The sequence below is a fragment of the Neovison vison genome, chromosome 8, assembly GCF_020171115.1.
Source record: "Neovison vison isolate M4711 chromosome 8, ASM_NN_V1, whole genome shotgun sequence".
Classification (NCBI taxonomy): Eukaryota; Metazoa; Chordata; class Mammalia; order Carnivora; family Mustelidae; genus Neogale; species Neogale vison.
This window is the reverse complement of record NC_058098.1, coordinates 123,141,519-123,160,059: the sequence shown is the minus strand read 5'-3', so window position 1 is coordinate 123,160,059 and position 18,541 is coordinate 123,141,519. Positions and strand designations below refer to the sequence as shown.

Here is an 18,541-nt window from a genome sequence, read left to right as displayed (position 1 = left end):
TTCTTCTCTGTTCCTCCAATGAACCTCCCTGCGGAGGCCCAGAGGGGGGCGGCCCGCTCAAGAGCAGCGGGAAGCACCCCCTACTTGCCACCAGCCACGCCCTCGGTGGAGACCCAGCCGGTTCTGGGGAAGAGGAGCCACAGGGGATGGGTAGAGACCCTGGGCCTTCCTGGCTGGGGAGGACACTTGTCTCCTTGTACCCAGGGACCGTTCCAAATTAACAAGCCATGAGAAAACCTCCTCTGGATCCCTGGGCTGCGGCTCCGAGACTGTCCCCATGGCTGAGCCAACCTGACAGGCCAGTGGGCAGGGAGCCTACTCTGTGGTTTGGTGGCGGCTTCATGGTCCAAAAATATCTCCTTTGTGACAGTCCCGGAGCCTGAAGCCCCACCCTTGTCCTGAAGGCAGTGCCTCGTCCACAGATGTGCCCCTGGGACCCAGACCAGGCCCGAGGGCATATTGTAAATGAGCCAAGTTTCGTAAGGAAGTTGGGGCCCCAGAATGTGCTAAAGACCATGGGCTTTGCAGTCTGACACACCTGAATTCAAATCCACCACTTAATTCGTGCTGTCTCCTTGGGTACGTTACTGACTCAGTCTTCTTCAATTTTCCTCATCATTTCCTCATGTAGAAAATGCCCGGCATGAGGCCTGGAGTGTACTGGGCTCTCAGTAAATGGTAGATCTTGTTGATACACTGGGGAGGGCTCCTACAGGGTGGTAGGGAGGACCGGCGTGGGGCTGCAGGAGGGTCCGGGGTGTCTGAACCACAGAGGAAGGGGAAGAGGAGCCTTTGGGCCCCAGGGAGAGGCGGTGCCCTCCCCCCCCCCCCCCCCCGCTTGTCCACAGCTGGCTGGGCCCTCCTGCTGTGTCTCAGCAGCCTCTGGGACCACTGGGGAAGCCGAAGCCCCTCGCAGAGGCCTGTCCAGTCCCCAATCCCCTGTGTCCCTGAGGCCAGGCCAGCCACACCAGGAAGTAGATGGCCCAAGCAGATACGTTCATCAGTTCTTTATTGGTTGTCTGGGCCCTCAAGCTGCCGCCCTCAACTTCAGGTCTCCCTGAGCTGCCCCTCTGGGGGCCAGGAAGCGGACAAAGAGGCGGTCCTGGGCCCAGTCTACACACCCCACTCTTCGGGGCTCATGTTCTGGTACTGAGACTTCTGCGGGTGCAGATCTCTATCGTCAAGGTTCATATCTCATCATTCTCCAGTTGAATAACATGAACTTCAAACTCATTTGGGGTGTTCTTAGACTCCAGTGTTTCCCCTGGAAGCTCCTCTGCATCCTTTACAGTGTCCCTGGCCTCTGCCTGTCCTGTAGCCTCTGCCGCAGGGCCTGGGACTTCTCTCTCAGCCTCTGCCTGTTCCCCAGCCTCTTGCACAGGCTCTGAGGACTCCCTTCTGGCCTCTACCTGTCCCCCATCTTCTCTGGGACCCAGGGCTCCCTGCAGCTCTTGTCCTGGCAGGCTGTTAGCTAATGGGGGCTGCCTCCCAACGTCTTGTGGCTCCGGGGGCTCTTCGGGCTGTGTGTGCCCTGGGGCCTCTCCTGGGAAGTTGATGAGCTCTGCAGGAGACATGAGCCCATCCCCGTTCAGGTCCTGGGTCTCGAGCACCTTGTCCACTACCAGGATCACCTGTGGAAGCACACAGTTGCCGTACAGGCTACACTGAACAGACATGTTCCTGGGAGCCCTGACCCTCCCCACACCTCCCCACCTCCCTGCCAGGTAGGCTCAGAGCACTTCTTTCCTAGTGGATTCCCCAAAACAGTCATGATGAAAAAGACTGAAGCCCCAAGCAGCTGAGTCTCCTTCGTGAGAGAAGCCCTCCCCCTCCACCAGCCAGCAGGGCTTACCGGGTTGGCGATGGGAAAATCAGCAGCTCCAGGTGCCAGTGCTGCGGTCAACATGGATAACAGCTCCAGGCCATCCAGCTGTCCACTCTGGTCATAGTCGTGGAGGGCAAAGAGGTAGAGGAGAACTAAGGAGAGAAAGCCGGTTGAGAAGAAACATCAGGAACAGGCAGGGGGTGACTGATGGCCCAGGGTCAGTCTTGGGTGTGCTGCCCCGGAGCCCCTGCCCACTGGCCCCAGTGTCCAGCCCCTCACCCTGCTCCCGGGTCATGTGTTCGGGCTCCTTTTCCATCCTCTCCAGTCCCTGTAGGTAGTTCTGCAGAAGCCTGCCAGAAACGGGGAAAGTCAGCCCCAGAGGCCAGTGTGCAGACCCAGGCCTACCCCCACCCCCGGCCCAGCCCACTCACCGAAGCTGCTCCTGGCCTGGCTGGAAGGGGTTGGACAGGGGCTGCTGCTGCACCTCAGGGTCCAGCCTGGAGGAGAGAGAGAAGGGCCAGGCCTGCAAAGAACCTCCCTGAGGATCCAGCCTACCAGCCGCCCACCCTCAAGCTCCTGGCAGAGTTCTCTCCCCAGACCCAAAGGGCGTTGTTCTCTCAAATTCTGCAAAAACCTTGTGGGGCGGAGGCCCTTCTGGTCTCAGAAGCAGAACCTCACTCCCTCCGACTGTTTTTACAGATTCCTAACTTAGACATTAAGGGAAAACCCAAATAAAGTGTCTGGTTAGAGGCCAGATGAGGACACACCTAGGAGACACAAGTTGGAGACCCAAGAAAACAGTGAGTGGGTGTCCGGATAGCGGGGATCATGGCCACCCTTCAGCTCTGGGGCCCAGGCCAAGGGGCAGGCCTCTGACTCGGCCCGGAGGCTCTGCCCTGGTTTCCACAGACCAGATCTGCTCCACGACACATGCTGAGGGCATACATGATGGTTCTGGAGTTTCCATCTGCTCAGGCTCTCTTTCTCAGTCCGTAAAGCCCAAGGTTTGCTCCCAGTTCTGGACGGGGCTGCCTGTTTGACCCAAATCGGTCCAGACCTGCGAGGCTAGATTGCAGGAGCCGCTGCGGCAGCCTCTGTCCCTGCTGCCAGCCTTGCTGCTCTGTCTCTGTCCCTCCCCTCGCACCCCACATACCCAGTGTGGTCTTCACACCGGAGCCTTGAGGCAGATGAGCACACAGAACAGAACAGATCTGCTAATGATCTCAAAGGCTCTGGTATTCTCACAGAAGGTCTGGAGAAGAGGAACGCAGCCCCTTCCCAGGCCACAGCTGCTTCCCCAAGCTTCATACCCTGTCGGAACTGAAGCCCCGGATCCCAGACGACCCACAGCTCCTTCCCCAAGCCTCACACCCCCTCAGAACGGAGACCCGGGATCCCAGAGGAACTGATCCCAGCAAAGGTGTCCCGTTGCCCGCTCTGCGAAGGGCATTCCTATAGGCAGAGGTCAGGGGAAGGGAGGGATACAGAGCTCCAGGAGCACACACCCCAGGCTCCTGCCTCCCAGAGGGGCCCACCGCACCCTCAGACTCTCCAGACTCCCTGTATCCCAGCCTATGGCCCTGCCTTCTGGAGCCCATTACCTCACGGTTCCGTCCTTGGGAGCCGCCTGACAAAGGGGCAGCAGCAGCACTAACATTCTCGTTGCCAAAGGTAACAACATCCTTGCAGGAACTGGAACTAGGAACAGAGTTAGGGAGTCAAGGGGAAGGGATGTCTGCCACAGAGTGAGGGGACAGGAGGGTTAGACAGGAGCTGCTTCTCTCCCTGCCTCCACCCGCAGCCAGGTGACAGGACTCCTTCCTGCTCAGGGAGGAGACCCACACAGACATCAGCCATCCCCTGTGGAATCTGCCGGAAACAAATCTTACTCCGGACCCAGTGTGTAAAGCATGGAAAGCAGATCCGCTGTGGCAGAAGCAGCTCTGGGGACAGGAGTCCCTCCCCACACCCATCCCCCACTCTGTGGTGCCCCGCCCATCCCCCAACCCCATCCTCCCACCCCACCCCCAGCCGGAGGTGCCAGAGAAGTACAATTCAAGTACATCTACCCCAGTCCAGTTCCTCACTTTGCAAATGGAAACTAGCTCAGAGACCTTAAGAAAAAGGCTAGATCAGAAATGCAGAGGGTCACAAAAAGACCAAGACTTATGCAGAGGCAGATTATTAGCCTGTATTTATTAAAACTCACCCAAGAATAAATCAGTAAAGGCTCAGACTCCTTGAAACAGATGTAAACTCAGGTAAGGGTTGAAACAAACCAGAGTCAAGCCAACAGTGGCCTCAGGACCTATTCTTTTCTCTTAGAAAATCCCAGTAGAAAAGAAAAAACAAAAGCTCCCCCTTAGACCTTCACTGTGCAGGCCCACTGGCAACACAAGCTCTTGGTTATATGAAAAGAGTCAAAGAGAGAAAGGATCAGTCAGAAGCACAGAGCATGAAGCTTACTGACTAGTCCCAGGTAGGTGTACGGATCCTACTAATTCCCAAGGAAGCACACACCCGCCATAGCTGAGGCCTGAGACCACACCCCCATCTCTAGGAAGACAAATCCTCAGGTGCAGAGGATCAGGAACCACTGTCAGGGTCCCTGACATTCCAGCTGGCACAGAATTCTCCCGGGGAAAGTCTGTCGGTTTCATCAGATTCTCAAAGAGCTCTGTAGCTCTAACAAGGTGCAGAAGCATGGCAAGGCTGGATTCCAATGCCTCAGAGAGGTCGGGAAGGGCAGGGACATGGCCTTGCCCATGGGAAGATGCATGTGGGAGGCTGCCTATAGCTATACAGAACCACCTTTAGGAAGAAACAACCAAATATGGAAGTCTACAAGAAGGTGAAGCTACCAAGAGGCACAGAAACTGTCTTCAGTTTTCTCTGCATATACGTAGACCCAACAGATATCATGAGTCTATATAGTTGATTAGTGTCCATATTCCACAGCGGCCAAATGGGTGCTGAAACCACAGTTCCCTAAAGGTGTTCATGAACATTGGCTGCAAAACAGATCCTTGAGCTCCAGTTGTTGCAACCAAGAGAGAAAACAAGTCATGGGCCAATCTGAGGGAGGGAGCTGGAACTGAGATCTCCGTATCATCAGCTGGGGACCCTCAGGGTTAGGGTTAGGGTTAGGGTTAGGTTAATCCAAACCTCAGCTTTAGATTTTTTTTTTTTAAGATTTTATTTATTTATTTGTCAGAGAGAGAGAGGGACAGAGAGTGAGCACAGGCAGACAGAATGGCAGGCAGAGGCAGAGGGAGAAGCAGGCTTCCTGCCGAGCAAGGAGCCCGATGCGGGACTCGATCCCAGGACGCTGGGATCATGACTGAGCTGAAGGCAGCTGCTTAACCAACTGAGCCACCCAGGCGTCCCAGCTTTAGATTTTCTAAAATAAAAACTACCATGGTGCCTAAGTGGCTTAGTTGGTTAGGTTTCTGCCTTCGGCTTGGGTCGTGATCCGTGAATCCTGGAATCAAGTCCCATAACAGGCTTCCCCTGCTCTGCAGGGAGCCTGCAGGTTAGGTTAGGGTTAGACTAGGGTTAGGTTAACCCTAACCCCAACTGCCATGGACATATCTCACTGAAAGGGTAGTCTAGAAAATATTCAAACCACCATGTCTGGGAGTATGATAGGAACTGTCCCAATGAAAGTCATCCCAAAGCTGGCTAAAAATAGAAAGTATCTTTACAAATGCATTGAGTTGGCAAGAAAGTAAGAAATTCTGAGTACAGTGAAACAGAAAGCACAGGGCAATGATAATCCTGGGGGGGAATGGGCTTGAAGTAGGCTTTGGCTGTCGAACCAAACCCTGGTCAATTTGCACTATCAGTTGGAGTGGCTGGTGCAGTAGAAGAGCCCAGAGATAAAGGTTGGACCCACCCAGTGGGAGGAGACTAATAGGAGATTCCCAACCTAGAGCTGGGATTCAAACAGTCCTACTCAATCCATAGTTTTTTGTGGACTAAAAGTAAATGTGCCACAAAGAAGGGAGGGCAGCATAAATCTTGTCTGTCTTGACCTTGGTGCTGGGTAGAAGGGATAAAGTCTTCCCTGAGCATTTGTAACAAGCCTGCTCTAATGTGGGTCCAAGGCCTGAACTAAGCTACTGCTGTGGTTCAAAAGCCAAAGCACATCGCTTGCATTTTAAGTGGTACCTGGTTGAAAGTACCTCCAGGCAACTAGTAAAGGAAAATACACATCTTGTCTGAGAAACACAATTCCAATTCAGGCCCCAAAGAAATTCCATTGGTAAAGGGTCATGGAGCATGACCTCACAGCCAGAAAGTCATAAACACACAAGGAAATAAGACACTGTGAGTGAGAGCCAGCTAACCAATAGAGGGTGAACCCAGACTTGCAAAAGGACGACACTGGAATTATCATACCAAGAACATGAAGTATATTTAATTTCTTTCAAGAAATTAAAGAGAAGCTTGAAACTACTGGAAAAGAGTATGAGCATAAAAATGACCAAGAAGATTTGAAGAAGAACCAAATATAACTTCCACAAATATAATGAAAAGATTAATTTTAAAATGCAATGAGTAAGTTAGACGATGTGAGAATTAATGAACAAATTATCCAGGAGGTAGTCATTGAGCCAAAGACAAAAAATATAAAACACAGGTTAAGTGGCATGGAAAATGAAGGAGAAATGGGATCGAAGCAGTGTTCTAAGATATATCAGCTGAGATTTTCCCCAATCTATTGCAAAAACACAATACTCGAATCCAGGAAGTCCAACAATCCAAGGAAAGCTAAATAAACAGGATACACACCCAGGGCTATTCTGAAACTATATGATACCAAGAAAAAGAGAAGGTCTTAAAGGCAGTCAGAAGGAAAAGACAAATCCAGGCGGCCCATGAAAGGAATTTTTTAAAAAAATCATTTCAAAGGAAGGCAGTAAAAGAGAATAGAGAAACTTTAAAAATGAAAAAGTAAGACAAAAAATATATAAGTTAAGATGGTAAAAATATATCTAAGTTTATCGGTGGTCATAACTATAAATTCTTTAAATTCATCAGTTAAGAAATAGAAATTACCAGGGCGCCTGGGTGGCTCAGTGGGTTAAAGCCTTGCCTTCGGCTCAGGTCATGATCCCAGGGTCCTGGGATCGAGCCCCACATCGGGCTCTCTGCTCAACAGGGAGCCTGCTTTTTCCTCTCTCTCTGCCTGCCTCTGCCTATTGTAATCTCTCTGTCAAATAAATAAATAAAATATTTTTTAAAAAGAAACAGAAATTACCAAAATGCATACAAAACAAGATATAGTTATATGTAATTTACAGGAGATGAACCTAAAAAGTAGACACACAGGTTGCAAGCAAAAGGATGGGAGGATATAGAAAACAATAAAAAGGCAATAATAGACCAAAGAAAGCTAGTGCAGCTTTATAGACAATAGATTAGACTTTAAGATGAAAGGCATTATCATAGATAAAAGAATGTCATTACAAAATTCATAAAAATTTAATTCCCTACGAAGATACCATAGTTCTGAACTTGTATATGTCTAATAACATAGCCTCAAAACATCTAAAATAAAAACTGCCATGGATGCCTGAGTGGCTCAGTTGGTTAGGCCACTGCCTTCGGCTAAGGTCGTGATCCCAGAGTCCTGGGATCGAGCCCCATAACAGGCTTTCCCTGCTCTGCAGGAGCCTGCTTCTGCCTCTTCCTCTGCTTCTTCCCCTGCTTGTGCTCTCTCTCTGTCAAATAAATAAATAAAATATTTTTTAAAAACTGCTATAACACTACACACCTATTAGAATGGCCAAAATCCAGGACACTGACAACGCCAAACCCTGGAGAGGATGGAAAGCAGCAAGAACTCTCATTGCTGGTAGGAATGCAAAATGGCGCGGCCACTTTGGAAGACACTTAAGCAGTTTTGTATGAAGTTAAATGCATTCTTACCATACAACCCAGCAAATTCAGCAATTGCACTCCTTCATGTTTATTGAAACGAGCTAAAAAATCATGTCCACACAAAAACTTACACATAGATGTTTATAGCAGCCTTATTCATAATTGCCAAAACTGGAAAGCAACCACGATGTCCTTCAATAGTGGCTGGAGAGATAAACTGTGGTAGGTTGCCTGGGGGGCTCAGTCATTAACCACCTGCCTTCAGCTCATGTCATGGTCCCCGGGGTCCTGGGATTGAGCTCCGCACTGGGCTCCCTGCTCAGCAGGAAGACTGTTTCTCCCTCTCTCACTCCCCCTGTTTGTGTTCCCTCTCTTGCTATCTCTCTCTCTGTCAAATAAATAAATAAATAAAATCTTAAGAAAGAGAGAGAGAGAGAGGAAAGAAGGAAGGAAGGAAGGAAGGAAGGAAGGAAGGAAGGAAGGAAGGAAATGTGGTATACCCAGACAATGGAATATTAGTTAGTGCTTAAAAGAAATGAGCTATTGGGGCGCTGGGTGGCTCAGTTGGTTAAAGCGCCTGCCTTTGGCTCAGATTATGATCTCCAGGTCCTGGGATCGAGCCCCACATCAGGCTTCCTGATCAGTGGGGAGTCTGCTTCTCCCTCTACCTTGCCCCTCCTGCCTACTCATGCTCCCTCTCTCTCAAATAAATAAACTCTTAAAAAAAAAATGAACTAGCAAGACATGAAAAGCCCTAGAGGAATTTAAATCAATACCACTAAGTGAAAGAAGCCAATCTGAAAAGGCTATGCACTGTATGATTTTGATGGTAAGACATTCTGGAAAAGGCAAAACTGTGGAGACAGTCAAAATAGTGGTTGCTATGGGTTAGGGTGGAAGGATGAAGAGGTGGAGCACAGAAGATTTTAGGGCAGTGAAACTACTCTCTATGATACTACAATGACAAGACATGTCATTATACAATTGTCCAAACCCACAGAATGTTCTAGAATGAACCCTGATGTAAACTATGGACTTTGAGTGATGATGTGTCAGTGTGGGTTCCTCCAGTTGTCTGGAATGCACAGTCTGGCCTGGGATGTTGATCGTGGGGGAGCAGTGCATGTAGAGGGGAGCACAGAGGTGTACAGGAAATCTCTGTACCTCCCCCTCAACTTTGCTGTGAACCTAAAACTGCTCTAAAAAATAAAATCTTAAAAAAAAAATAACTAGCAGAACTACAAGGAGAAAAGTCGAATCTGCCATCGTGGTGGGAGAATTTAATAGACATCATCCAGTATTTGAAACATTAACCAGACTAAAAATGAGTAAGAATGTAGAAGGTTGAATAAAAAACTTAATATGCCTGAGCTAATGAACAAATGAGAGACCAATCCCCTAGCAAGTACATATTCTTCTCAATAAATGTGGAATATTTATAAAAACTGACAAGTAATGGGCCAGAGCACATGGCTCACTGAATAACAAAGAATCTGTCTCACGCTATATTATATGACTAACATGTAATTACATAGAAACCAACAACAAAAATGATGCAAAAAATCTCACATATATGGAAATTTAAAAGGCATACTTACATGTGGATCAGAGAAGAAAATCATAATGGAAACTATTAAATACTTAGAGTTGGATAATACTGGGAAAATATGCGTGAAAACAAGATGGGTGGACAGAGCAGTATCAGAGGGAAAGTGGATTGACTTTAAAGCATCTAATAGAAGAAAGAGCTAAAAGTTTGTGAATTAAGCTTCCAGCTCAATAAGCTAATAAGACAGAATAAACTTAAAGAAATGAGGAGCACCTGGGTGGCTCAGTTAAAGCCTCTGCCTTCAGCTCAGGTCATGATCCCAGAGTCCTGGGATCGAGCCCCACATCAGGCTCTCTGCTCGACAGGGAGCCTGCTTCCACCTCTCTCTCTTCCTGCCTACTTGAGATCTCTGTCTGTCAAATAAATAAATAAAATCTTTTTAAAAAAAAATAAAGCAATGAAAAAACAAAAGATGGTAGAGATTAGGAATGTGACAGAGAAGAGCGAGAAAAGCCAGGCACTAGTGTTTCTTTAAAAGGACTAATAAAATAGACAAACCTCTGACACATTAAGAACAAAGAGAAAAGGCACAAAGAAAGAACATTGGCAACGAACATGGGGACATAACTACGGAAATAGCAGAAACTTGAAAACTTAGAGGTCAGAGCTAATTTCCTAGAAAAGCTTGATAGCAAAACTGATGGAGGAAGAAATAGCAAATTTTAATAGTCCTATAACCATTAAAGAAATTGAATCAGGGGCACCTGGGTGGCTCAGTGGGTTAAAGCCTCTGCCTTCGGCTCAGGTCATGATCCCAGGGTCCTAGGATCGAGCCCCACATCAGGCTCTCTGCTCAGCAGGGAGCCTGCTTTGTCCTCTCTCTCTGCGTGATTTTCTGCCTACTTGTGATCTCCATCTGTCAAATAAATAAATAAAATCTTTAAAAAAAAAAATGAATCAGTGAGGATTAGCCTCTGTTGTTTGAGGGACTACAAACCTGACACTTTCTAGAGAGCAACCTGGAAATGTGTGGTAATTGCCATGAAACTGACCCAGTGATACCATCCTGAGGATTACAGAGGGAGGAACTCAAATGGAAAAAGAATTATAAAGATATTTATAACCATACCATTCATATTAGTGAAAGAAACATAATCAACCTGAATGGCTAAGATTTAGGCAATGGCTAAGCAAGGCATATTAAAGGATGGAGCAATTAAAAATGATAAATATTGCAGAGCCCCTGGGTGTCTCAGTAGGTTGTGCACCTGACTCTTGGTTTCAGCTCAGGTCAGGGTCTCAGGGCCTGGAATTGGGAGGAGGGCCTGCCCCACCCCCCTGCATTGGGCTCTGAGCTCCGTGGAGAGTCTGCTTCTCTCTCTGCTCTCTCTCTCTCTCTCTCAAATAATTTTTTTAAAAATGATATTTCAGGGGCACCTTGGTGGCTCAATGGGTTAAAGCCTCTGCCTTCAGCTCAGGTTGTGATCCCAGGGTCCCGGGATCGAGCTCCACATCAGGCTCTCTGTTTGGCAGGGGGCCTGCTTCCCTTCCTCTCTCCCTGCCTGCCTCTCTCTGCCTACCTGTCGTCTCTGTCTGTCAAATAAATAAATAAAATCTTTAAAAAAAATGATATTGCAAACTTGTAATTTTTAAAGGAAAAAATAGATGTGAAAATATCAAAGGCTTAAACTTCTATATCGCGAAAGACACCGTAAGTCAAGTACAACAGGACAAGTAAGAGAGGACTAGGGGAGTGTAAGTAGGGTTCAAAACTACCTCGGTTCTTGGGAGGGGGAGCTCACCACAGCCTGCCTCACGGAGGTGAAAGACAGAAGTCTCAAGAGAAAGCCCCTGGGGACTGAGAGGAGATGCAAGACTGAGACGCCTGCACCTGAGCCAGGAGGATCAGGGAGAAGGTCCAGCCCACGGAGCGCCCGAGCATTCTGGAAGCAGTGGCTGCAGGAGGGTACAGGCCAGTGGGGCAGAGGGTCCTGGTTCTTTATGTGCAGAGTGCTGCTGGGTTTCTTGGGAGGCGGGGCAGTGGAGGCTGGACTCAGCTGAGGGTTCTAGTATCTAAGATAGAAGAAGAAGCATGTAATGGCTGAGAAGGCCAGCTGGCCAGGAGCTGGCCAGGAGAATGCTGGCAAATAGAGGCCCTGGGACTAGATACCGCAGAAGACAGCCTGGGTCGCAACAGATGTCAAAGACCTTTGTGGCCGAAGACCAAGAGGGTGAGCATCTCCAGGGAAGGCAAATAGAAATATAAGTTGGTAGAACGAAGATAAAGTTTATTTGCTGCTTTACTGTTTATTAAGCACCCACTGTGTGTGAGGCACTATCTTACAAGTGAGATGATAAAGTAGAATTACTTCTCCTTTTTTTTTCCTTAAAGCTTGCAAATATATAAGAAAGAAAAGATACAGATGTTAGACGGTGATTGAGGGAAAGACACGCAAACAGGGTTACTGAGGAAGAGGTCACACAGTCTAGAGGGGAAGGGTATGGGCCCCAACCTCAGGCGGCCTGAACCCCAGGCCTGGCTCTGGAACCACAAGGCTTCTGTGTTTTAGGCTGTTCATCTACGTGAGGCAGACAAGAGCACCCCTCATGGGGTGCGGTAAGGTTCAGTGACACCTGGTTGTACACATCCTACACATTTTGCACAGTGCCTGCTTGTACACAAACGCCCGTTTCCCTCCAGAAGTTTCCCTGGCCAGCTCTGCAGTGGCTTCACACACACACACCCTCCTGGTCTCCCCACCTGGATGCCCTCAGATTGTTTCCTGCACCCCCACCCCATCTGTTTACTGCCAGGACCTGGGCCTACAGGAGGCGTTGAAGTCATTTAAATCCCTCAGAGCTGTCAAAACCTATTATCCGGGCTTCTCAGGCACTAGCATTGCCTTTTAAAAGAGGACCGTCCGGTGGAAGCAATTCAGGCATAAAGGGGAAGCACCCCTCAGATTCCACTAATCTACTCCCTCCTTAGGTCAAATGTTCTGGTTTGCAAAACAGGTCTGCAAATTCCTTGACCCGCCTTCCCACAAAGGACCAAGTCTAATTTGCCTTTCCTTGCATACGATCTGGACTTAGACACTCACTTCGAACGAACAGCTGAAATAAAGGTGTGGGTCATAAAAGGTGCCATAGCTTGTACCTGGTTCTGCTTCACTCTCCCTCTGTGTCCTTACACGCACATAGGCCCCTGTGGAGCCCTGAGCCGCCACGGAAGAAGTCTGGCGTTCCCGAAGCCTCCGCGCTGGAAAGACTGTGTGGGGAAAACGCAGAGGCCTGAGGAGCTGCAGCCGATCCGGCCTTCGGCTGCTCTCGTCTCCCCAGCCCGAGCCCATCCCGGTGAGAGGGCAAACCACAGTGTGGGGGTTGAACTCATGACCTTGATATCAGGAGTCACCAGCCAGGAGGTGCCCACCATCCTGAAATTCTTACTCTTGTTTTTGCCCTGGGCCCTGAAAGTATGTATCTGGTCCTGAACACTGCCCTCATGAATTACTATTATCCTCCTCCTCTTGGTCCTATGCATCCATTTCATGTATGTAACCATTCAGGGGGCACCTGGGTGGCTCAGTGGGTTAAGCCTCTGCCTTCAGCCCAGGTCATGATCTCAGGGTCCTGGGATCAAGCCCCACATCCGCCTCTCTGCTCAGCAGGGAGCCTGGAACAACCCCCCCACTCTCTCTCTGCCTGCCTCTCTGCCTACTTGTGATCTCTCTCTCTCTCTCTGTCAAATAAATAAGTAACATCTTAAAAAAAAGGGGGGGGTTGTGTAGTGGACTGAGAACAGAACTTTGGGACCAGCCCCCACCACAGGCTGTCCCTGCGACCTTGGGTGAATTAATTATCCTCACTGAACTTCAGTTACCTTATCTGCACAAAGAGATGATAACAGTACTCACCTCTCCCAGTTACAATGGATAGGGAGTGTGTAACAAATTACTTGCACAAATTAATGTAGTAGACTCTCTCTTGCCCTTGCCTCAAGTATCTTCTCCATTTAAGGAACCTTACAGGGAGGGTAGCTCAGTGAGTTAAGCATCTGACTCTTGATTTTGGCTCAGGTCGTGATCTCGGGGTGGGGAGACCAAGCCCCATGTCCTGAGCAAGGAGCCTGGTTGAGATTCTCTTTTTCACTCTTCCTCTGATCCTCCCCCTGTACACACACACACACACACACTCTCTCTCTCTCTCTCACTCTCAAATACATAAATCTAAAAAAAAAAGTGGGGGGCGCCTGGGTGGCTCAGTAGGTTAAAGCCCCTGCTTTCGGCTCAGGTCATGATCTCAGGGTCCTGGGATCGAGCCCCGCCTCGGGCTCTTTGCTCACCGGGAGTCTGCTTCCCTCCCTCCCTCTGCCTGCCTCTCCGCCTACTTGTGATTTCTCTCTGTCAAATAAATAAATAAATAAAATCTTAAAAAAAAAAAAGAACCCTCCACATCCACATCACATTAATCTTCCTTAGCTAGAACGCCCCTGCTCCAAAATCTTCAAAGGCTCCCTATTTCTGTTACAGTCCACAGTCCTCACCTTGGCGTTCAAGGCCTTCTGCAATCAGCTGTCAAGTCAGCATTTTATATTCATCTTCCAGTGCTCCATTACACCAACACTCAGCTTCAAACAGAAGGGCTACTGGAGCCCCCCTGCCCCCCAACACACAAGTGCTTCTCGATTTCACTTTCCAGTGCTTTTGCCCAAGCTGTTCCACCCTCTACCTGGAACGCTCTGGGCCCTCCTGACAACCTGGTTATAGCTCATGTCACAAGCTTAAATAACTGCATGGCCCACCTCTGTTGTTTAAAGGAAGTCAAGCTAAGGTACCTCAAGAAATATGTCATGAGGTTGGTGTAATGTGATTTGTTCACGCTGAAGACATTTCTCAGCATTTATAAAAACTTCTATAAGCAACAGAAAAAAAGCCTTTCTTGAACCACCGCCTGTCAAAGGTGTTCGTAATCATTCCCTACAACTATAGAGCACATAAATGTGATTTACCTTCACGACCACCTGAAAGCCACAGCTCTTAGTTAACGGTCGTGATGTAGCTCCGTAGTTATTCACGTCCTTCACACACACGCACATGCACACACTCACATTCACAATGACTCTCAGCCTTCACATTTTTTCAGGCCTTTGCACCAGCACAGGTGAGGAGAGCCCAGCCTTGGAGTCAGACCTGAGATCAAATCCTGTCCCTGGGTCCTGACAGTGTGATGCAGGCCAGTGACTTAACCTCTCTGAACCTAGGATAACGGTACCTGCCTTGTAACAGCTTGGGGAAGAAGCAACGGGACAATGCAGGGTCAATGACCGGCACCTGAGTATTTCCAGAGACTCTAGGATGTGGCAGGAGCCTTTGATCGTGGATAGCTTCCATCCAGGGCAAAACTTTCTTCCACAGCATCCCTGTCAATGGCCATCAGCCCTCGCCTGACTTCCAGGTCAGGAGTCCAGCCCCTCACAGGGCATCCTTTCCGTTTTCTGGCTGAGTCTAACTGTCCAAAAGTTATTTTGAACTGAATCCTAACACTTGACTTGTCCCTCCGGTGCCCCTGTCCCTCCCAGGACACGCCCCCCACCAAAAGAACACAGAGCGGTTCTACAGCCAAAAAGGCCCCACACCTGAGAGCGGGCCTTCACCTTGCCACTTCCAGCTGGGTGATAACCTGGGGTCCCTCTCCAGCCCCCCGCCATTTCTTCATCTGCCAAATGACGATGAAACTCCTGCCAGCCCCCAACCCCCCTCCCAGGATGTCAGAGCGACAAAGGAGACACCGGAGGGAACCGCGGAACCCCACCATCACACCTAGGGAGCTCGGGATTCGCTTTCCAGCGAATCTTCCTCTACCTACTCTCCGGACCTCCTCCCGGGAAGTGCCCCGAGGCGGGATCCGCCGCTCCAACCCCGTCCGCGCCGCAGGGGGGACGCAGAGGGGCTGCGCCTGCAGCCTGGGGACCCAGAGGCCGGGAGGGCGCCCCGGCCCCGCGGTCCCGCCCCGCGACCCGCGCGTCCCCCGCCGGCTTTGGTGGCGGCGGCGCCCCCAGCCCGCCCAGCCCGGTGTCCCGCAGCCAGGGGGAGCGGAGCGCGGACCCACCTGCGGCGAGCGCGGCGAGGGCTGGGCTCCGGCTTCGCGGCGGCTAGAGGCTGTGCGGCGGCCGCTCCTCGGCTCCCCGCCGGGCCCTCCCCCGGGCCGCTCCACGTGGCCGCTCCACGTCGCCCTCCGGCCGGCCGCCGCCCTGGCCCGGGCAGAGTCCGCTGCCGCCCGCGGCCGGGGGCAGGGCCGCCGCCCTCTGCAGCCCCCCGCGGACCCCGCCGAGCTTCCTCCCTGAGGTTCCCGCGCGTGTGCGAGCGTGTGTGTGTGTGTGTGTGTGTGTGTGTGTCTGTCTGTCTGTCTGTCTGTGTCTGCGTCTCCGTGATCTGAGAGACAGAGACGGACATTTAGAGACACACAGAGGAAGAGGCAGATGGTGACGCTGGTGTTCATGAGAAGCAGGTCTAACTGTGGGGGTGCCGCCCGTGCTGGCCCCCAGATGTGCAGGACAAGACAAAGTATAGCTGTTGGTGCGACCTTGACTCCTGGCTGTGGCCTTGTGTATGAGGTGCCTGTGACAGTAGGCCTATGGGACGCTGTATCCAGAGAGACAAGATGGCCTTGAGAGGGTATGGCCAGTGTGTGAAGGACCGGTGTGTGACAGGAGAGGATATTCCTAGGACACGGGTCAGGGTATCTGGTGGAATCCTTCCTGAGTTGTCTGTGATGCTCAAGTGACAGCTGTGACTGCTGATTTCCAGAGAAGGTGTCCTCATGTGGCTGTGACCCTGTGCATCACTGACGAAGTGGTTGCATGTGAAACTCGATTGGGGAGGGGCTTAAGAGGAACATCTTAAGGGCGTTGGTGGCAGTCATTTGCCAGGACAGAGTGTAGCTCTGCGTTCAAAATGGTGTCACCTACTTTTGTCACAGTGACCAGTTCCACTACACTTCAGACTACACCCTCACCCACTGGCCCAAGGTCTTAGTTCTTTAAAAGAATCACTTCTTATCTCTCCAGAATCTTCCACTTCTCCATCAGCTTCTTCCCATCAGCATCTGTCACCACAGACCCTCATCAAGGTCACCCTGTCCTCCTTCCTGTAGTGGACACTGCTGGTACTACCTCCTGGAATGATGGTATCCGCTGCCTTCAGCAACACCATTCTTTCTCTCGGCATTTTCTTCTTCGTTTTCTTTATGTGCCCGAGTTCCTCTGGGCGATCTCTTCGCTCCCTCTCTGCTCATATGTTCATCTGTTCATGTAGCTTCCATCACTATCTGTTATGGGTGGAACAGAGTCCCTCAAAAAGTCCTACGTTGTCGGGGCGCCTGGGTGGCTCAGTGGGTTAAAGCCTCTGCCTTCGGCTCAGGTCATGATCCCAGGGTTCTGGGATCGAGCCCCAGATTGGGCTCTCTGCTCAGCAGGGAGCCTGCTTCCTACCCACCCCCCACCCCTGCCTACCTCTCTGCATACTTGTGATCTGTCTCTCTGTCAAATAAATAAATACAATCTTAAAAAAAAAAGTCCTATGTTATCATCCTAATCCCCAAAACCTCAGAATGTGAGTTTATGTGGAAATAGTGAAAATGAGCTCGTGTTGGCTCATGCTACTCCAATATAACTGGGGTCCATAGACTCAGACAGGGAGACCAACATGTGAAGACACAGACAGAGATTAGAATGAAGCTTCTACATGCCAAAGAAGGCCAGAGATTGCCAACAAACCCCGGAAGCTAGAGAAGAGGCATGGAACAGATGCTTCCTCCCAGCTCTCAGGAGGAACCAATCTTTCTGAACCTTGGACTTATAGTCTCCAGAACTGTAAGACAATAAACTTCATTTGTCTAAGACAGCCAGTGTATAGTACTTTGTTATGGCAACTCTGCAAACTAATATATCATTTAAATGCTGATGACTATCGAATCTCAAATTCCAATCTCCAAGCCCCAGACCACTTTGGGAATTGAACATCCTCTAATTTGTGCCTAGATTTTAATTTATAAAGGTGACGGAGAAGTCAATGCCACTGAAACATTTAATGTTACAGTTCCCCTAGAAACTAGAGGCACAGCTCACCACACAGGATGGCAGGGAAAGGCACCAGTGTAGAGGGCAGAAAGGAGCAAGGGGGAAGGCCTAGGCCATGGCCTTTGCTAAATGGGAAAGGCAAGGCAAGACAGACAGTTTAGGATTGGCTAGTTGGAGTCAGTCAGGCAGGCTTTGGGACATAGGAACTATTCCTAGTTATCAGATACCTGACCCTGGGTTGATTTAGGACAGGGGAAATATTAGTTTATTGAGTGAGAATTAGATTAAAGAAGCATGTCAGAGTATGGGCTCTGGATTGCAGGTGAGATGCCAACTTGGGCTGTTTGGCCCTGTGATTCACGGATGCCAAGTAGACAAATACAGAATTTAAGAAAACACAACTAGAACATCTACCAGCACACTAACCTCTATGTGTCTAGTCAGAACGAATCCTTTCTCCTCAAACCTCCTTCCTCTTGGCCTGTCGCAGTCCCCTGTCACAGGGACTGGCACAGCCTTGCACCCCTGAGTCATACGGTCAGAAACCTGGGAGTCCTTCATGATTTCTCCTTCTCCCCCAGCCTCCCGTGTACCACCAGGTCCTACCAATTCTGCCTCCTGTCTTAAAGATCTTCACTCCTCTTCGGAGCGTCCTCCAGGCCAGGCAGCCACCTGCCATTCCCAAGTTCTCTTAACAGCCTAACTGGCCTGTTTCCTTTCTCAGCCTCCTCTAATCCATCCTCCAAGCTGCCTGAATGAATTCTTCTAAAACACAGTTCTAGTCATGTCGCCCACCCCTAGTAAAACTCTTCGATGGCTTTCCTCCACGCCTAGTTTAAACTCTAACGTCCTTTGTGGAGCTGCTCACTTTCTGATTCTTGACCATCTCCTATGCCCCAGACACGCCGGATTTCTTTTGGTTCCTTTAAGAAGTCTCTCACATCCAGGCTTTCGCTTACGCTGTTTCCGCTCCTGGAACTGTTCTCTGCCCAGCTCTCCTTTGCCTGGGAAACTCCTACTTGTTTTTTGGTTTCACCTTAAATGTATCATCATTTAACATCTGGGTACACTTCCTCGGACCCATGGAGTTTGGGCACCTCCTCAGTGCTCTCACGCAGCTCTACTTCCCTTACCCAGCCCCGTGCCCTATGGCAGGGGTTCAACCCTGACTATACATTTGAATCTTCCAGAGAATGAAGTTATA

The 18,541-nt window shown here is 49.9% G+C and overlaps 1 protein-coding gene across 2 annotated transcripts; it reads right to left on the bottom strand.

Annotated features, from left to right (window-relative positions):
* Positions 1 to 992: 992 nt before the first annotated feature.
* Positions 993 to 15,417, bottom strand: CGREF1 (cell growth regulator with EF-hand domain 1). 2 transcript variants are annotated; one of them, XM_044261909.1, is made up of 7 exons: positions 15,369 to 15,417; positions 12,418 to 12,528; positions 3,427 to 3,523; positions 2,257 to 2,322; positions 2,105 to 2,175; positions 1,853 to 1,977; positions 993 to 1,631 (listed from the first exon to the last, which is right to left on the bottom strand). In XM_044261909.1, the coding sequence occupies exons 3-7, from the start codon at positions 3,504 to 3,506 to the stop codon at positions 1,188 to 1,190; spliced, it is 786 nt and encodes a 261-aa protein (XP_044117844.1). In that variant the 5' UTR covers positions 3,507 to 3,523; positions 12,418 to 12,528; positions 15,369 to 15,417; the 3' UTR covers positions 993 to 1,187. The 2 variants fall into 2 exon arrangements, with proteins under 2 accessions (XP_044117844.1, XP_044117845.1); XM_044261910.1 differs by lacking the exons at positions 12,418 to 12,528; positions 15,369 to 15,417 and adding an exon at positions 12,362 to 12,416.
* Between the last annotated feature and the right edge of the window lie 3,124 nt (positions 15,418 to 18,541).

Excerpts from the sequence above, each read along its gene's own strand:
- CGREF1 (XM_044261909.1), bottom strand. The coding sequence starts at position 3,506 with ATGTTGTTACCTTTGGCAACGAGAATGTTAGTGCTGCTGCTGCCCCTT. Across the intron at positions 2,176-2,256 it reads CCAGGCCAGGAGCAGCTTCG|GCTTCTGCAGAACTACCTAC; the intron begins GTGAGTGGGCTG and ends CGTTTCTGGCAG. Across the intron at positions 1,978-2,104 it reads ACACATGACCCGGGAGCAGG|TTCTCCTCTACCTCTTTGCC; the intron begins GTGAGGGGCTGG and ends TTCTCTCCTTAG.